Genomic DNA, 20,091 nt, shown 5'->3' with positions numbered 1-20,091 from the left:
AGGATGCCCGGCCAGCACCACGCCCTCTGGCTGGAATGGTAAGCAGAGAACTTAAATTTAAAGGTTGACGAGACATACTTGCTGAGTGTGGAGGAGAAGGAGAATATCCAGAAGAAGTTGGTTGGCTGGTGTCGCAATTCAATACTGGCTGTTCGGGTTGATGACGAGAAACGACCTGTCTTTGAGAGGGTCTTCGGAGTCTCAAGCGGGGTAATGGGACGCCTTCTGAAACAGGAACTTCACCTGGTTGACCAGCAACAGTAACACAAGATGAGAGTCTCGAGTTCCTCGGCTGGAGAGCAGTAGAAGTAGAGACCGCACTGGTACTAGGATGGGCAAGTCTCCTGTCGATAACTCCCCTGTACGAAGGGTCGTATCCTAGCAGTACGTCAGTGTCTCGACCCCGACCCACTGTTCGGGTACCAGGTTCACCTGTGTATTTTAAAATTTTGTTGATGTCCGCTGTCCGGACGTAGCTCGGCTCTCGTCTAGGCTGCCTATTCGCATTTTCAGCTGCAAGAGCAAAATTCAAAGTTACAATTAGACATAAAGAAAGGCTATGAGAAGAAAGTAAGCGAGAATTACAAAGCGAAATTTGGAGCGTACATGGGTAACCCCATATGTGGGGGCAGTGCAAACCCACCACCTGGCCATCCTCCCCTGTTGGCTCGAACGCTCCCGTTACGTAGAGGAAATCAACCTCGTGGTCACGAGCAAAGTCTGGCAAATTGAGCACGAGACGCTTGTCTGCTTTCCTAACTTTGAAATAATATGTGTTATATTCGGGGTTTAGCACAATGCTATACCACCACTGGATGTCCCAAATTCCCAGTTGGGTCCCTAAGATCCTATTAAGGGCCACTACTCAACTACTCCCATCACTAACCTAAAGAAATTGGTCGAAACCTGCATTGGCGTGATTCGATACCAGTTTAGGATTTGACGGAGTAATGGGTGTAGGGGAAAACGAACTCCGCCTTCGACAATGGCTACAATTGGGATACACATCCTATCCCATGAACCGCCATCTCTGTCTGCACCTAAAGGGGCGAGTTCGAGCCCCACGTTCTCTGGGACGTTATACTCAGTCCTAAACGCCGCCATGGCAGTTGGGGTTTCACAGAGTTTTCTAAACTTACTGGGTTTTCGAAGGTTTTCACTATCATCCGCCATGGAAACGAAAGAAGAGGGCGAGACAAATCAGGAAAACTGGGTGCAATCAAAACCCTAAGAGATGAAATCTCAGAACAAGATGCAAGAAGGGGTGAGAATTAGAAGTCTTACGAGACTATTACAGTTGTTACCTGAGATGCAATCGAAATGCAGATGACAGCGATGGCGGATCAGAGGTAGATGATTTTTCGTCTGGTTTTAGAGAGAGAAACGAAGTATTTGAAACTTAGGTTGGAAAAGCAAGAAAAAACCCTTTTGAGGGGTTTAAGTGCCAGAGACGGAGACGAAACATCTCGTCTTACACCGTTACTTAAAAAATAACGGGATAAAGGAATACGACTAACGACGTATTGACGTCGTTTAGACAAAGCGTCAGTTCACATTTAATGTAAGGCGTACGAGATGCGCCACGTGGAGTCATTGCCTCGAGATGGTACGAAGGCAAAGGCGCCAAAGCATCAAATGAATATTAAAATTATGACTGCACGGGATCAGAAGGATCTGGTCTAGCTAAATTTTGTTTCTAAGCTTCATATATTACCCCCGAATAGTGGTAAATAAATGAAGCTGGGGAGCAATTGTAGGGAGGTATTCCCGAACAGGTACATCTAGTTGCCGAACACGTGGTGTATAAGCACACGTGAGGAATTGAACATGACTGATTGACGGTCAGTGCATTAAACAGCGATAAGGGCCAATGATATGAGAAGTCATGGCTAGAAACTGACTGTTCGGCAATTAGAGACATTCCGATTACATTGGACCAAGTTACATGTGAAGTAGCTGGTCCAAGCAGACTGCTCGGTTATGATACAGCTGAACAGATGAAGTAAGAACCAAGCATGTGATAAAGGGATGACAGGTTGAAAGGCAATGCAATTGATATCCGAACAAATGGTACGTGGAACCATAGTTTGAATATAGACAGGACAGTCATCATGCTAAACAATGTTCGGCAATATGGACCAGTGACATGAGAAGTCAATGGTCCAGGAAGGTTGTACGAGCTCAAAGACCAGTTACATGTGAAGTAACTGGTCCAAGTCGTCTGTTCGGCCATGAGACAGCTGAACAATGAAAGAGCTCCAATCAAGAGTAGGAGCAGAGGGAATACACTGGAAGATTCCAGAATAGTCATGTCCCGTAAAGGAATAAGATCCCGGGAATATAGGATCTAGTAAAGATACCCAATGAGAATGGGATGTTCGGCCCGTAATGGAAAAGAATCCTAAAAGGACTCTTTTCCATAAACTGATAAGGGAAACGAGAATCCTTGATATCCTGGGTTTCCTATACGAGTTAGGAATCCTATGGCAACAGGAATGCTTGGGCGACAAGCATACGAAAATCTATAAATATGAGGTAAACCTAAAGGTGAAAGGTACGCAATACAATGCTTTCTGATTGCTTTCCTACTGATAATTAGGGTTTGATTGCTAGTACGTGATACTAACTTTGGCATCGGAGGGCCTTGCCACGAGAGGCAAAGGTGCGCTCACCCCCTGTCTATTTTGCAGATTAGGGTTCCGACGACGAATTAGGGTTCCGGTGAAGAGGCACGAGTAAGCCCGTTGCAGTCCAGTTGATCCGAAGCATCAATTGTTTTCATCCCCCTACAGGTAAGAACATAGGGAAAGAAGTTGGGAGCACTTCTTCTTCTTCTTTTGGGGAAATCTGCTTAAAATAGAAAAAAGGATAACCGAATGTACAGCGTACAATGGGCATACCCCAGGAGGAAAAAAAAAGAAAGAAACAAAAGAAAGAGGGAAAAGTGGAGATGCCTGTGCCAAGTGGCTACAAAGAGCTAGAGGGAAATAGAAATGACCTATCCATGGGTTCTAATCCATCTACAAGATAGAGGAGAAAACCAAGGGCAAAACAGGTCTCGAACAATTGAAACTAAAAGCCACAGGCCTTTACAACTGGGACTAGATAGCATATCAAAAGGACACGAACTGGATAGAATGAAAAGAACACATTTGGGCCTTTCAATCTGGGCAGCAAGTTTACCAAAACTTTCAAAACCCACAAATAACACAAGGCTGAAAAGTTAACAGTAGAACACAGCAATAAACAGTAGACAACAGCAGGTAGTGATCACTGATAGTAGTTCGGATGGAACAATAGCAGACAGCCGTGAGCAACAGCCATAACACTGGATAATGGATAGCAGTAGCAACACAGCTGCAGAATGAGACAGCCACAACATAACAGCAGAAATACATAATAGTAGTAGCCATAGCTTGAGGTGCATACAGTAGCAGCAGCTAACTGCAACATTACAGCAACTCACAGCAGTAAGCAGCAGAAGCATCAAAAGAGCAGTGATCAAAAACTTTGACAGCGGGAACAATGCAGCCATAGATCTACTAGCAGTAGCAGCAGCTGTAGTAGAGCTGAATAGTAGCATAAAAGCAGTAGCAAAAAATTGGCAGTAGCAGCAACTGTAGCAAAACAACATCAGCAAGATAGAAAACTGTCTACCAATACACTGAAATAGTCCACCAATCTTGAATGAAAATAGAAGTCACAACAGAACATAGCAGGTAGCATAACGATGCAGAGGACGCCCCCCTCTACGAAGGGAGATCCCAACGACAGCCCCTGTTGGTTAGGCAAATACTATATATTGAAACACTCTAATTCCAAACAAACTTCCAGGAGAGTGCTTCAAAACAATACGGAGAAATTGTGTTCAGAGAATTGAATAAGCAAAACAGCATTGAGGTAAGCACAAATGCACTTTCCAAAACAGATGTACAACTTCAAAATAGCCATTCTGCTAGCAGAAAATAATAGAAAACAGCAGACAAATCTGCAGTTCAAAATAGCAGCTACCACAGTTTCATTAGACCCATTTTGAAAGCAGTAAAATAGCAGCCACTACTGCTGTACAAAATAGCAGTAGCAGACAAAGTAGCAACAACAGCTACATCAAACAACAGAACAACAACAGACAAGCAAACCAATGCTAATAGCTCTTCACTCTACTCCTCCCTCGGAGCCTAAAACTCCAACAATCTAAAAGCAACAGGGGGCCCTAATTCCCTCATCTCTCCCTGACAAAAAGCCTCCCACTATTTATTACCTCCTTTCGCAAGAAAATTGGGCTCAGTCCGACAACTCACAAGGTCACACATATAGTGGTACACTCAAAGCCATGAAGCTTATATGAAAACATATGCAGATTCCAAAAAGGAACCACATGCAGCAGCTATCACAGAGAACTGTTTGAGATTAAGATATATGCCTTGTATATAGAGTTACTAGTAGCCAAGAATCCCTATTGTTGCCCTGTTGCATACTGCCCAACTATTACAGAAAGTAAACAAATGAGGTGCATAAGATAATGTTCAAACAGTCAACAACAGAATTATTAACCACTAATGTTCCACTTATTCACAACCCAGTCTGCTTGAAATGATTGTAGATTGGATAATGATAAAAGTCTTGCTCTAACCATGGAATAGATTTTGTGAACAACTACCTCACTGGAACAAGATTGACCTTGAAATTTCCTCATAGTCCTCTCGATCCACACATGATAAACAGCGACAGTAAATACCAAGTTAGTAATGACTACTTTAATCGACTTGCCTTTTATGTTAGAGAGAAAACTAACCCAAGCAGCACAATCTCTAGAGGGCCAGGAAACATGGAGTTTGGAAAGGATAGAGTCCCACACCTGTTGAGAGAAGGAACAATTGAAGAAAAGATGGTCATGGCTTTCACTCCCAGAGCAGAAGCTACACTGTTGAGAGTGATTGAGGCCAAAAAGCTGGGAGCACTTCTTGGGCAATGCTTGTTGTAGTTTTTGATCTAATGCACTGGACCATAATGATTTCTCGTTCGCGTCTATTCTAAAAGGATGCTCACTTGCCGACTAATGCAAAGTGTATGGTTGTTTGGTTTTTGTCTTGGACATAATGTACTTGTTGCTAAGAAACCGGAATTATTAAAAAAAGGGCCATACAATTTTTTTTGCTCTGTACACATTTGCATCATAATCTTAAGAGGGTCATACAATTTATACTTATATTATTTAATGGTTCTAACCTTTTCATTTACAATATTACAATACTAGGTGTAAGGAATTGGACTAAATCCTTTAGGTCTATCCCTAAAGACTAGCCTTTCCATACAATTTTTTTTTGGGAGGGTGAACACATTGGCAAGATGCCCTATGGCATCACTTGAAATATAACTTATCAAAAGTGGAAATTGAAAGAGATTAGATTTATCCATTATATTTGCTTTCCCCATCTCTTATATTACAATGACTTGGTCCATGGATAATATTTGTATTGTGCATTGGTTTCTGTTTTATGTTCCCAACTGCATTGGTTTCATCGTTATATTACAATGACTTGGTCGGTGCATAATATTTTGTTGGTCTGTACCCACAACTCACTTGCCACATACACAATTTTATGACCCTATATTGTCTCAGCACAAAAAATGTAATCGCACCTTAATTGGTCAGAAATTATATGAATGAGTAAATTTTGTTTTAATTTTGGTAAATGAAGGATGAAAACAGGACAGAAGCAACCCTGAACTGAAAAAGGGAGTAAGGCACCAATGAAAAGTATGAACACCAATCCCTATCTCTTATTCTTGTACGTAATTTTCGATCGATGTAGTTAAGTGGTTAATGTGTTCAATTCCATGTTCTATTGAGCTTAACTAATAATCTACCTTTCTTTTCGGAATTATAGAATTTGGGCTATCTTTCTCATTTGAAGTCTTTTATCTTTAGGGAGAGAAGTGTATGGTTGTTTTATTTTTGTGTTCAACCTAATGAACTTGTTGCTAAGAATCTAGAATTTTTAAAAAAAATTCCTCATTTTCCTGTTGTATAAAGTGCATACATGTATGATGTATAGATATGCCTGTTGTATACATGGTCCAAGATTTGATATTTTATAACAAATAGCAGTTAGGCACTTTTGTGTGCTTTTTGTAGTAGTTGTGGAGATGTTTTGGTTATGGTTTTTGTAATTGAAGCTATTTTTTTCAGGTATTTGTACTCTTTCATTTAAACACCAAACAAGATACGTCAAGGTCTAGTCAAGACTAAAAAACAAAGCTATTTCAGCCAAGTCGCTAAGACATAAGTCTTGGAGTCACCAAAGCAGAAAAAATAAACTATACAGCACCTATCACCTATCAGCCAACTCCCTAATTTGATAATAGATTTCTTAATAGACTTCCTCTTAGAATGCAACCAGAACTATTTAGTAAAAGCATGTCCAAAGATATTGCAATGATACCAGTGGTTTGATATAGGGACATTGCATTATTGGCCAAGAGCAGCTTACTATTAATTTGCTCCCAGTGGTTTGGTTAGGTAAACCACATAATGCTTGGTTGTTGTTTTATATTTGACATCACTCTAAAGATTGTTATAAATGTAGATTGGTAATTTGTGCCTTCTTGAAGGGTAAAGGTTGCTATTCTTACTCAGTTGGATACAAAGCAGTCCGGACATGTAATGGAATGTAAGAACCCGATTTTATTATTATTTATTTTAATTGATGGTAGGTTGCCGTGTGGGCATATTGTCTGAGTGACGTGGGACCCAAGTGCGTATCCTAAGATTTTTTTTTTTAAATTAGATGTATGTTTGAGGCAAAATTTGAGTTTTGGGGATCGAACCATCAATTCATGAACCTAGGAGATTAATTAGAATAGCTATGGAACTAGAGGGACCTATAGTGTAATTTTTTTACAAAAAATGAGATATTTTACCAGGGGAGATCGGCTCCCCCATTTCCAATTTTGGGTTTTCTTTTTTTTTCATCTCCTTATTCTCTCTCTTGATTCCTTCACTTTCCCTCATTCCATACACAACCAAACTCATAAATCAAGTAGATTTTGCGTCAATAGCAATGAGGGAGTTTCAACGGCTTGGCCCACCAATTTATAATGGTGACCCAGATCCGATTGCTGCAAACGAATGGTTAGAGTAGGTTACTCGATTCCTCGATAGTCTTCATGTCAAGGATGATGACTTGAGGGTGGACCTTGCAGCTTTTCAACTTCGACAAAATGCTCACCAGTGGTGGAAGTATGCGAAGACTACGATTGAGGCAAAATGGGATGATGACTTCAAGAAAGCGTTTTTAGCAAAATATGTTCCAGAGACGGCAAAGGATGCTTTGAGGAGGGAGTTTCAAAACTTAATTCAGGGTAATATGTCAGTGTCACAATACAAGGCTAGGTTCACAACTCTATCCGGCTATGCACCAGAGTAAGTGAGCACTGAGGAACTTAAGGCTAAAAGGTTTGAGAATGGGTTTCGATTAGGCATTAAGGAATGGGTTATGGGAATGAGATTACGACAATATTCAACATTGGTAGAGGCAGCCACGGCAGTTGAGGATACGTTGCTAGAGTCAAAGAGGATTAGGGAATCTCGGTCTCAGCATGGTGGTTCAAGCACACAGTTTGAGGGGCATCAAGCAAAGAAACAGAAAATATCTAGTGGTAGTTCTTCTTTCCAAGGACCACCTTAGCAGTCTCGCTCAGTTCCGGCACAATCTATGGTTACTTCAAACCGATCTTCTGGAGGAGGCATTATATATTATCACTATGGGCAATGAGGGCATCGCAAGTCAGAGTGTCCTCAAAAGGGGAGATCTCACGGACAATTGCAGACTCAAGAGTCACGACAAGTTCAAGATAGGAGCATGATCATTTGCCATCAATGTGGGAAGGCCGGACACATTCAACGATTTTGCCTTAAAAGGGGTAGTGGTCAAAGTGGAGTGAGTTCACAACAGACTCAGTCGGTTCAGACAACTTCGAGACAACTACCATATAGGCCACCTCAGCAGACCCAATCAGTGCAGGCTTCTAGGACCGAGTAGGGGGCTATGTCTTCTCAGTCAATGAGGCAACAAGGATTTCAAAAAGGGGGCTATCAGGGTCAGACTTCTCAAGGTCGTGCCTATGCAGTTGTGACTCCGAGTACTTCGAATGCACTAGCGGACTATCTTGCACCTCCCGATACGTCTATTGTGAGAGGTACTTTCTTGGTGCTTAATTCTTGGGCTAGTGTTCTTATTGATACCGGTGCATCACATTCATTTATCTCATCTTTGTTTGCATCCGTGTTGGGCCTCAGCATTGACGTACTAGATACACCATTGCTTATAGAAACTCCGGTAGGGGGTAGAACCGTCTTGAGGAGAGTTTGTAAATCTTGTGAGATAGAGATTGCTGATCGTTGTTTGGTGTTTGATTTTATTATTTTAGACATGACGGGTTTGATGTCATCCTTGGGATGGATTGGTTAACTACTTACCGAGCTAATATTGATTGTCATAAACGAAGGGTAACAATGTGTATGCCCGAGGGGGATTGTTTCTACTTTTTGTGCGATAAAGGTGATTATCTCATACGACCCTTATATTACTTGCAAAGTCACGGAGGATTGAGCCTTCTCTTTGCGATCACTCTAGCAAATGAAGGTAGTGTAGTTCGGGGGCAACTACCGCCGGTAGTTTGTGAATTTTCGGATGTGTTTCCAGAAGACTTGTTTGAGTTGCCACCACGTCGTGAAATTGACTTCTCCATCGATCTCGTACCAGGAACAGCTTCGATCTCTATGACACCGTATCAATTTGCACCTGCCGAGTTGCAAGAGTTGAAGGTACAACTTTAAGAATTGCTTGACAAAGGGTTTATACGTCCTAGTACGTCACCTTGGGGTGCACCGGCATTATTTGCTAAAAAGAAAGACGGTTCTTTGCGTTTATGTATAGACTATCGAAAACTAAATCGAGTGACTGTGAAGAATAAGTACCCTTTGCCAAGGATAGATGACTTGTTTGATCAGCTTAAGGGTTCGACTTGCTTTTCCAAGATAGATCTTAGATCTGGCTACCATCAATTAAGGATCAAAGAGGAGGATATAGCAAAAACAGCTTTTCGAACGCGTTATGGACATTATGAGTTTCTAGTAATGCCATTTGGTTGACAAATGCCCCCACAGCCTTTATGGATTTAATGAATCAAATTTTTCATCAGTACTTGGATCAATTTGTGGTGGTATTTGTGGATGACATTCTTATTTATTCTCCATCAGAGGAAGTGCATGGAGAACACTTGAGAACAGTATTGCAGCTTTTAAAGGAACACAAATTGTATGCTAAGTATGAGAAGTGCGAATTTTGGCTATCGCAGATGAAGTTTCTCGGACATGTGGTCTCTAGGGATCGGGTGTCAGTTGACCCGAGAAAGGTGGAGGATGTTATGAATTGGATGCAACCGAAGAATGTGTTCGAAATTCGAAGCTTTTGGGCCTAGCGGGTTATTATCATCGATTTATAAGGGATTTCTCACGACTCGCATCACCTATGATGCGTCTCACGAGAAAAGGGGTTAAGTTTATTTGGGATGATGATTGTGAGTTTGCTTTCCAAGAGTTGAAGAAGAGGTTCACAACTGCACCAATTTTGGTGATACCCGAGAGAGGCCTGGGATACACAATGTATTGTGATGCTTCACGAGATGGTTTGGGATACGTATTAATGCAACTAGAAAAGGTAGTGGCTTATGGATCTCGTCAATTGAAGAATCATGAACGAAATTACCCAACTCATGACTTGGAGCTTGCAGCGGTTATTTTTGCCTCGAAGAGCTGGAGGCATTATTTATACGGCAAACGATTTAAAGTGTTTTCAAACCATAAGAGCTTGAGGCACTTGTTCACTCAAAGGGATCTTAACCTACGTCAGAGAAGATGAATGGAATACATGGAAGATTATGACTTTGATTTGCAATACCATCCTGGGAAGGTTAATGTGGTGGCCGATGCTTTAAGTAGAAAATCCCTTGGGAATTAAGCGAGCTTAGCCATTTACGAGTGGGAAATGCTTGGCGCCATTGGGGAGTTCGATTTGCACTTAAGTGAGATAGCTGATCATGCAACCCTATCTACCATGATTACGCAACCAACACTTCTTAATAGGGTGATCGAAGCACAACAACATGACGAAGAAGCGCTTGAAATCCGAGGTTGCGTACTTAACAGTGAGAGCGTAGAAGGGTGGATTCTTCACCCCGATTAGGGCTTGAGATATCTAGGCAAGGTGTTCGTGCCAGAACCTTGTTGAGAAGATGTTCTTCGAGAGTTTCAGCACTCTCGCCTTGCTGTGCATCCTGGAGGCACCAAAATGTATCATGATTTGCGTCGTCAATTTTGGTGGTAGGGAATGAAGAGGGATGTGGCTCAATTTGTCTCCTGGTGTTTCACATGCCAACAAGTTAAAGTTGAACACCAACAACCGTCGGGGCTATTACAACCCTTACGTGTGGCAAAATGGAAATGGGAACATGTGACTATGGATTTTGTTATGGGACTTCCGAGATCACCAAAGGGTCACGATGCTGTTTGGGTCATAGTTGATCGTTTGACAAAATCGGCACACTTTATTCCTATCTCTACAACAACTACAGTTGACTATCTTGGAAGATTATATGTCAAGGAAGTTGTTACACTCCACGGCGTTCCCGTATCCACTGTATCAGATCATGATCCTCGATTCACAGCACGATTTTGGCAGAGTTTACAATCGGCCTTGGGCACAGATTTGCTATTTAGTACGGCTTTTCATCCACAAACAGATGGGCAATCAGAGTGCACCATTCAAATTTTGGAGGATATGTTGCGGGCTTGCATGTTAGACTTCCAAAGTTCATGGGAAGACCATTTAGATATAGCAGAGTTTGCTTACAACAATAGTTATCAAACGAGTATTGGGATGGCTCCATTTGAGGCCTTGTATGGAAGACCATGTAGATCACCTGTATGTTGGACGGAGGTGGGAGAAACAACAATTTTAGGTCCAGAATTAGTGCAGGAGACTACGAAGAATGTTACGATAATTCGGAAGCGTTTGTTGGCAGCTCAAAGCCACCAAAAGAGTTATGTAGATAAAAGACGAAAACCACTTTCCTTCGAGGTTGGTGACCATGTATTCTTGAAGGTTTCTCCAAGGAAGGGTTTGATGCTATTCGGACGTAGAGGAAAGTTAGCACCAAGGTTTATTGGACCATTTGAGATCCTTGAGAGGATCGGGGAAGTAGTGTACCACCTTGCATTGCCGCCATCGTTGTCGGGAGTTCATAATGTTTTCCATGTTTCAATGTTGAAAAAATACGAACCAGATCCATCTCACGTTATTAATTGGACAGACCTTCGTGTTGACGATGATGTTACATATGAGGAGCGACCTATCCGAGTCATAGATTCTCAGGAGAAAGTCCTTCGGGGAAAAACCATTCCCTTGGTAAAGATACTTTGGCAGCATCATGGCATTGAGGAGGTAACATGGGAGCTAGAGTCAGAAATTCGTTCTAAGTATCCAGAGTTATTTATGCCTAGAGGTACGTATCGATTTTCGAGGACGAAAATTTCTAACATGGGAAGGTTGTAAGAACCCGATTTTATTATTATTTATTTTAATTGAGGGTAGGTTGCCGTGTGGGCATTTTGTCTGAGTGACGTGGGACCCAAGTGTGTATCCTAAGACTTTTTTTTTTAATTAGATGTATGTTTGAGGCAAAATTTGAGTTTTGGGGATTGAACCATCAATTCATGAACCTAGGAGATTAATTAGAATAGCTATGGAACTAGTGGGACCTATAGTGTAATTTTTTTTACCAAAAATGAGATATTTTACCAAGGGAGATCGGCTCCCCGATTTCCAGTTTTGGGTTTTCTTTTTTTTCATCTCCTTATTCTCTCTCTTGATTACTTCACTCTCCCTCATTCCATACACAACCAAACTCATAAATCAAGTAGATTTTGGAGGATCTAAGTTGGGGAAAGCCTAATTCACACCTAGAAAATCAAGGATTTTGGAGCTAGGGGTGGGTTTGTTGAAGATTGAAAGCTAGGGCTTGGTATTTGTATCATTGAGGTAGGATACATGACTAATCCTCTTAATATGTTTATTTTTAGTGTAAACATTGTGGATTTGTTTGTAGAGCATGGGTTTTTTTTTTTTTTTGATTATGTGAAATTTTGTGTTAGGGTTTTAAGGTCTCCCATGGAAATATGCATTTTTGTTGATGCTCGTTAAATCCTTGAGATTTATGTGTTATTGAGGTGTAGAGAAGCTAAATGTTTAAGAGTTAAATTTGCTAGTGAAGTGGTTCATGTGTGTTTGAAATTTAGTGAATACTTGGAGCTTGGATGCTTGATGAGAATTATGCGAATGAGGTTTGTGTATGAATTATTCCGTTTGATGACAAAGGTTGAAATGATTGTGCTCGGATTATGTTAGTTTAGATATAGGTGGTGCACCTAGGAAAAATAAGCTAGGCTTGGCGAGCTCTTCGGTGAAAGACCAGAAATTGATTAGGTGATACATCGTACTCGGTTACCCCGGTGCAAGGGTGGTGCTTGTACCCGATTATCCCGGTCCATGGGGTGGTACTTGTACTCGACTACCCTTGGTTTTGTGAGGGCAGTGCTTGTACCCGATTACCCCGGTTCAAGGGGTGGTACTTGTACCCGGCTACCCTTGGTTAGATTTTTGAGTTAGCGTATGGTTATGGCGTTGGGCAAGTGTGATAGGATGGAGAGACAATATGAGGTTATTATTAAGGGATATTTATTGACACTTGATAATTATGTGTGGACTTTTAACTTGTGTGTGTTTCACGGCATTTATGTTAAATTTGAACATATTTTTTTGGTTTAGTCTTGTTTCCTACGGGCTTCGGCTCATGTTGTTTAATCATTTCAGGTGGCAATGAGGCGCCGTGAACTAAATGAAGTGTAGCAACATGGAGCACCTTTCTGCGCAATTATTTGTTTAGCTTGTGTAATGGAACATGTGCGGCCATAAGGCCAGATTTGTTATAATGTCTTTTGTAGTACAATTATGGAACCGAAAACTTATGTTATTATTTTGGAACTGTAAAACTAGAGATTATGTAATTATCTTTTGGGAAGCCCATGATATGGCTTCTGGAACTTAATTTAGCACTATAGAATATGTTGTTCTTGAGACTTATGAGAATGAAGCTATAAGGTTTAATTATATAGAGTTATGATCGATGAAATGTCTTTACAGTATAAGAACTTGTCTCTTTTTTTTTGTGAAAATATCATCGTCAAGTTGTTTATTATTCTTATTTTTTTTTGAGATAAGTTGTTTCAGAATTTTAAAGAAAGAAAAGTCTTTTATTTGGTCAACTCTTTCAATGTTTGACGAGGACTTGACTTTTCAATGCGATATTTATGGCTTTATGACACGTGTTAAGGTTGATATTTTTTTTTTGGGACGTTATAGAATGGTATCAGAGCGCTAGGTTCAAACACCTAGTGACCGTGGGACGTGGCTTTGCCTTCATTATTTGGTGCGACAAGTACTTGATGTAGCTTGATAGCAACTTATCTATATCTCATGCATTTGTATGTTTTACATGAAGTGCAAAGTGTGTTACCATAAATTGTGTTATGGAATAATATCCAACTTTTGGACACCGAGTGAGTACCGTTGAAATCCAATTCGAAGAACGCCTAATCAATGTTTCTTCTTATTGGAATTCTTTGGTGACATTTGGATTGTTTGCTTATTGGTGTTAGTTAACCCTCTATGTGAAAACCTTAGGATTCGTCAGTTCTATTTCTCGATGGAGACTATGTACAATATATGCGTTGTGTGCTAGATATTTTTGCTGCTAAGAGGATTTTGCGTCGTGTAAATTTGTTACTTTTATTGTTAATTGCTCATCGTTATTCATTTATATAGATTGATGGCTCGAGGACTTAAGGGACGAGGCCGAGGTCGGGGTCAAGACCAAGGCAGGGGCCGCGGTAGAGGTCGAGTTACCGGTAGAGGGGCTGATGTTGAGTCCCAAAATGAGGTTCGAAATGATCCATTGGGAGTCCAATCAGGAGCGAGGGGTGAAGACCAAAAGGTAAATGGAAGGGCTGCTAATGCATCCTAAGTGGGAGTTGCTAATGCGCATCCTGAGATTCTAGTTGGACTTGACTTCATGAAAGAGATGCGGAGTGCAATGCAAAGGATAGCACAGAACCAAGTGTCGACAAAGGATACTAAGGCGTCAATAGCAATGAGGGAGTTTCAACGGCTTGGCCCAGCAATTTATAATGGCCGGTGACCCAGATCTGATTGCTGCAAATGAATGGTTAGAGCAGGTTACTCGATTCCTCGATACTCTTCATGTCAAGGATGATGACTTGAGGGTGGACCTTGCAGCTTGTCAACTTCGACAAAATGCTCACGAGTGGTGGAAGTATGCGAAGACTACGGTTGAGGCAAAATGGGATGATGACTTCAAGAAAGCGTTTTTAGCAAAATATGTTCCAGAGATGGCAAAGGATGCTTTGAGGAGGGAGTTTCAAAACTTAATTCAGGGCAATATGTCAGTGTCACAATACAAGGCTAGGTTAACAACTCTATCCGGCTGTGCACCAGAGTTAGTGAGCACTCAGGAACTTAAGGCTAAAAGGTTTAAAAATGGGCTTCGATTAGGCATTAAGGAAAGGGTTGTGGGAATAAGATTACGACAGTATTCAACATTGGTAGAGGCAGCCATGGCAGTTAAGGATACGTTGCAAGAGTCAAAAAGGATTAGGGAATCTCGATCTCAGCATGGTGGTTCAAGCACACAGTTTGAGGGGCATCAAGCAAAGAAACAGAAAATATCTGGTGGTAGTTCTTCGTTCCAAGGACCACCTCAGCAGTCTCGCTCAATTCTGGCACAATCTATGGTTACTTCAAACTGATCTTCTGGAGGGGGCATTATATGTTATCAGTGTGGACAACGTGGGCATCGCAAGTCAGAGTGTCCTCAAAAGGGGAGATCTCAGGGACAATTGCAGACTCAAGAGTCACGACAAGTTCAAGATACGAGCATGATCATTTGTCATCAATGTGGGGAGGCCGGACACATTCAACGATTTTGCCTTAGAAGGGGTACAGGTCAAAGTGGAGTGAGGTCACAACAGACTCAGTCGGTTCAGACAACTTCGAGACAACTACCATATAGGCCACCTCAGTAGACCCAATCAGTGCAGGCTTCTAGGACCGAGCAAGGGGCTACGTCTTCTCAGTTAGTGAGGCAACAAGGAGTTTAAAAAGGGGGCTATCAGGGTCAGACTTCTCAAGGTCGTGCTTATGTTGTTGTGACTCTGAGTACTTCGAATGCACTAGCAGACTATCTTGCACCTCCCGATAGGTCTGTTGTGAGAGGTACTTTCTGGTGTTTAATTCTTGGGCTAGTGTTCTTATTGATACCGGTGCATCACATTCATTTATCTCATCTTTGTTTGCATCCGTGTTAGGCCTTAGCATTGACGTACTAGATACACCATTGCTTATAGAAACTTCGATAAGGGGTAGAACCGTCTTGAGTAGAGTTTGTAAATCTTGTGAGATAGAGATTGCTGATCGTCGTTTGGTGTTTGATTTTATTGTTTTAGACATGACGGGGTTTGATGTCATCCTTGGGATGGATTGGTTTACTACTTACCGAGCTAATATTGATTGTCATAAACAAAGGTAACAGTGTGTATGCCCAAGGGCAATTGTTTCTACTTTTTGGGCGATAAAGGTGATTACCACATACGACCCTTATATGACTTGCAAAGTCACGGAGGATTGAGCCTTCTCTTTGCGATCACTCTAGCAGATGAAAGTAGTGTGGTTCGCGGGCAACTACCGCCGGCAGTTTTTGAATTTCCGGATGTGTTTCCAGAAGACTTGTTTGAGTTGCCACCATGTCGTGAAATTGACTTCTCCATCGATCTCGTACTGGCAATAGCTCCAATCTCTATGACACCGTACTGATTTGCACCTGCTGAGTTGCAAGAGTTGAAGGTACAACTTCAAGAATTGCTTGACAAAGGGTTTATACGTCCTAGTACGTCACCATAGGGTGCACCGGCATTATTTGCTAAAAAGAAAGACGGTTCCTTGCGTTTATGTGTAGACTATCGAAAACTGAATCGAGTGACTGTGAAGAATAAGTACCCTTTGCCAAGGATAGATGACTTGTTTGATCAGCTTAAGGGTTCGACTTGCTTTTCCAAGATAGATCTTAGATCTGGCTACCATCAATTAAGGATCAAAGAGGAGGATATAGCAAAAATAGCTTTTCGAACGCGTTATGGACATTATGAGTTTCTAGTAATGCCATTTGGCTTGACAAATGCCCCCGCGGCCTTTTATGGATTTTATGAATCAAATTTTTCATCGGTACTTGTATCAATTTGTGGTGGTATTTGTGGACGACATTCTTATTTATTCTCCATCAGAGGAAGTGCATGGAAAACACTTGAGAACAGTATTGCAGCTTTTTAAGGAACACAAATTGTATGCTAAGTATGAGAAGTGCGAATTTTGGCTTTCGGAGGTGAAATTTCTCGGACATGTGGTCTCTAGGGATGGGGTGCTAGTTGACCCGAGAAAGGTGGAGGATGTTATGAATTGGATGCGACCGAAGAATGTGTTCGAAATTTAAAGCTTTTTGGGCCTAGCAGGTTATTATCGTCGGTTTGTAAGGGATTTCTCACGACTCACATCACCTATGACGTGTCTCACGAGAAAAGGGGTTAAGTTTATTTGGGATGATGATTGTGAGTTTGCTTTCCAAGAGTTGAAAAAGAGGTTGACAACTGCACCAATTTTGGTGATACTCAAGAGAGGCCTGGGATACACAGTGTATTATGATGCTTCACGAGATGGTTTGGGATGCGTATTAATGCTACTAGAAAAGGTAGTGGTTTATGGATCTCGTCAATTGAAGAATCATGAACAAAATTACCTAACTCATGACTTGGAGCTTGCAGCGGTTATTTTTGCCTTGAAGAGCTGGAGGCATTATTTATACGGTGAACGATTTGAAGTGTTTTTAGACCATAAGAGCTTGAGGCACTTGTTCGCTCAGAGGGACCGCAACCTACGTCAGAGAAGATGGATGGAATACATGGAAGATTATGACTTTGATTTGCAATACCATCATGGGAAGGCTAATGTGGTGGCCGATGCTTTAAGTAGAAAGTCCCTTGGGAATTTAGCGAGCTTAGCAATTTACGAGTGGGAAATGCTTGGTGCCATTGGGGAGTTCGATTTGCACTTAAGTGAGACAGCTGATCATGCAACCCTATTTACCATGATTGCGCAACGAACACTTCTTAATAGGGTGATCGAAGCACAACAACATGACGAAGAAGCGCTTGAAATCCGAGGTTGCATACTTAACAATGAGAGCGTAGAAGGGTGGGTTCTTCACCCCGATCAAGGCTTAAGATATCTAGGCAAGGTGTTCGTGCCAGAACCTTGTCGAGAAGATGTTCATCGAGAGTTTCACCACTTTCGCCTTGCTGTGCACCCTGGAGGCACCAAAAGGTATCATGATTTGCGTCGTCAATTTGGTGGCAGGGAATGAAGAGGGATGTGGCTAAATTTGTCTCCCGGTGTTTCACATGCCAACAAGTTAAAGTTGAACACCAACAACCGTCGGGGCTATTACAACCCTTACCTGTGGCAGAATGGAAAATGGGAACATGTGACTATGGATTTTGTCACGCCCTCAAGTTTCAACATAAATATATTGGAGATTTTCATTAATGAAAACCTCACAATTATCCGTACAATAACCCAAAAAGGATTTAACAAGTCCATTTCCATAAATTACACTTTAAAGTTCAAGTGTTTACAAAAAGTATATCATCGGCTCAACGGCCCCGAAACCAACAAAAGTATCAAATGGAGTTGCAAATACATCTTCCGAAAAGTGTTTTACAAAGATGGCTAAGTAACTTCTTCAATGTTAGCTTTTAAAAGAATGTCCACTTCCATGCACTCCAATCATGATGCTACTGCCCTGGGTTAGAACCTGAAAGATAATGAAAGGTTTGAGCTACACTAGCCCAGTAGAAAGTTCTAATCTAACAATGTATGCAGATGAAATGCAGGAACGGTCACGGGATGAAAGATGGCAACCAAAACCAACGGAAAGGGCAACAACAGTAATCCGATTCCAACCTTGCATTTTCAAAACCAATCATGTGTCTTACAGAACAAACTTTAAAAACACCATATGTCAAAACGTGTCTCGTACATGTGTCATGAGCCGAAGCTCTTACTGGGCCAATTAAAGGACCCCAATGTCCTCTGCCAGGCTCTTTACCCATTCGGGATGTCCTGAAGTATCAAATGAGAGCATATAGCTCATACCGAGCCAATTAAAAGACCCCGATGTCCTCTGCCAGGCACTTTACCCCTTTGGGATGTCTTGAAGTGTTCTCGTTGTGTCCGTAAAGTTTCGAAATCCTTTTTCCAACCAGTCCATACCGTTCGAATCCAACTTTGGCTTATAAAGCGATTTTCGTAAAATCACGATCAAATGAGCATTAGGGTCTTAGATACATCCAACAAAGTCATTAGGTACGAGTAATCAAGTTAAGGGATCATTTGGGAAGTGTTTGGGTAGGTTGGAAGTGATTAGAAACCAAAATGGTGAAAAATGAAGCAAAACAGTGAAAGCTGGAGATAAGCAACAGGTATCGATACCTAACACAAAGGTATTGATACCATTTGGTAAAAAATGGTTCCAAACGCAAGGGTATTGATAACAATGGCAAATGGTATCGATAACAAGTGATTTTTTGGGTTTTGGAACACAAAGGTATCGATAACAAAGGCTAAAGTATCGATAACAAAGGCTGTTCGAGCAGATTTTCTGCAGATTTTCTTGGGTTTCTCAACAACAACAACATCAACAACAATAACCACGATCAATGGCACAAATCAAGCAATAGAAACAAGTCATAAATATATATTGCAAATTAGAACTCCCTACCTCAAGATTGAAGAACAAAATCAAAAGATTTTCCAAACCCTAGCTCCAAATTTGAAAACGGAAGGATTACGCCTCCACCAAGCTCAAACCAACGAGAAACGAGCTCTACTACGAGAAAGAATGAAGGATTGAAGGCTGTTTTGTGTAAGTTTTGGGTGATTTGGGTGGAGTTTGAGTGAGAATGAGAGTGAGAGATGGGAGCCGAGAGAGAGAGAGAGGGACGGGAGAGTGAGAAGACGGGAATGGGAAAATTTTTCCCTACACCCTCACACACATGCTATATACACACTACACACACATCACACTTTCACCCCTCAAATGCACACTTTATCACATTAGCCCCAATTCTCGATATTTCGAATCAATTTCCTCCTTCCATCTCTTATAAAACATTTAAATAAATTTTATGAATTTACGGGTCTTTACACCCTACCCTCCTTAGAGGAATTTCGTCCTCAAAATTTAAATAATCATACTCATCCAAATCATGCACCCCATAAATATGCAACAAGTCAAATAACATGAAGTTTCGTTACTAAGCACTCACATCGATTCATTCCGGAAATAAATGCGGATACCTCTCCCTAACCTCATCTTCTCGTTTCGAAGTCGACTCCTCACTACCCTGACTCTTCCACAATACTCGGACTAGTGGTATCGTCTTACCCTTCAACACCTGATCACGCGCATCCAGGATACGTATCGGCTCTTCTCCGTAAGATGCGTCGGCCTCCAATTCGAGTTCGGACCATTCTTGTAACGCCCCAAATTTTGGGTACGTTCAAAAGACAATTTCATTGATAAAACCAAATGGAGTATGGCTCGTTATTACAACAAAACTCCCACAAGAGTTCAATATTTATACAATGAAGGGGTTCTAGGGTTCCTAACTACAGCTCCACCTGCTCCTCCATCCTAGCCAGCTCCTCAGCTCCAAAAGCCTCCAAGGTGAACTGTTCATCTTGATCATCTACAAGGTCTGACACATTATACCAGCGTCGCCACCGATATAATATGTCAGGGTCACCAAAGGTAATACCGTGAGCTACAAAAGCTTAGCAGAAC

General features: G+C 41.4%; 1 protein-coding gene across 1 annotated transcript; it reads left to right on the top strand.

Annotated features, from left to right (window-relative positions):
- Nucleotides 1-14,308: 14,308 nt before the first annotated feature.
- Nucleotides 14,309-16,683, top strand: LOC131317367 (uncharacterized). Its single transcript, XM_058346924.1, has 6 exons — nt 14,309-14,932; nt 15,314-15,413; nt 15,506-15,722; nt 15,812-15,977; nt 16,098-16,418; nt 16,480-16,683. Exons 1-6 carry the CDS (start codon nt 14,309-14,311, stop codon nt 16,681-16,683), a joined length of 1,632 nt encoding a protein of 543 aa, XP_058202907.1.
- The last annotated feature ends 3,408 nt before the right edge of the window (nt 16,684-20,091 follow it).

Source organism: Rhododendron vialii, chromosome 2a, assembly GCF_030253575.1.
Source record: "Rhododendron vialii isolate Sample 1 chromosome 2a, ASM3025357v1".
Classification (NCBI taxonomy): domain Eukaryota; kingdom Viridiplantae; phylum Streptophyta; class Magnoliopsida; order Ericales; family Ericaceae; genus Rhododendron; species Rhododendron vialii.
Note: the sequence above shows the minus strand (reverse complement) of the source record. Positions and strands in the feature narration are given on the sequence as shown.

Excerpts from the sequence above, each read along its gene's own strand:
- LOC131317367 (XM_058346924.1), top strand. The coding sequence starts at position 14,309 with ATGGCCGGTGACCCAGATCTGATTGCTGCAAATGAATGGTTAGAGCAG. Across the intron at positions 15,414-15,505 it reads CGATAGGTCTGTTGTGAGAG|GCCTTAGCATTGACGTACTA; the intron begins GTACTTTCTGGT and ends CATCCGTGTTAG. Across the intron at positions 15,723-15,811 it reads ATTGATTGTCATAAACAAAG|TCACGGAGGATTGAGCCTTC; the intron begins GTAACAGTGTGT and ends TGACTTGCAAAG.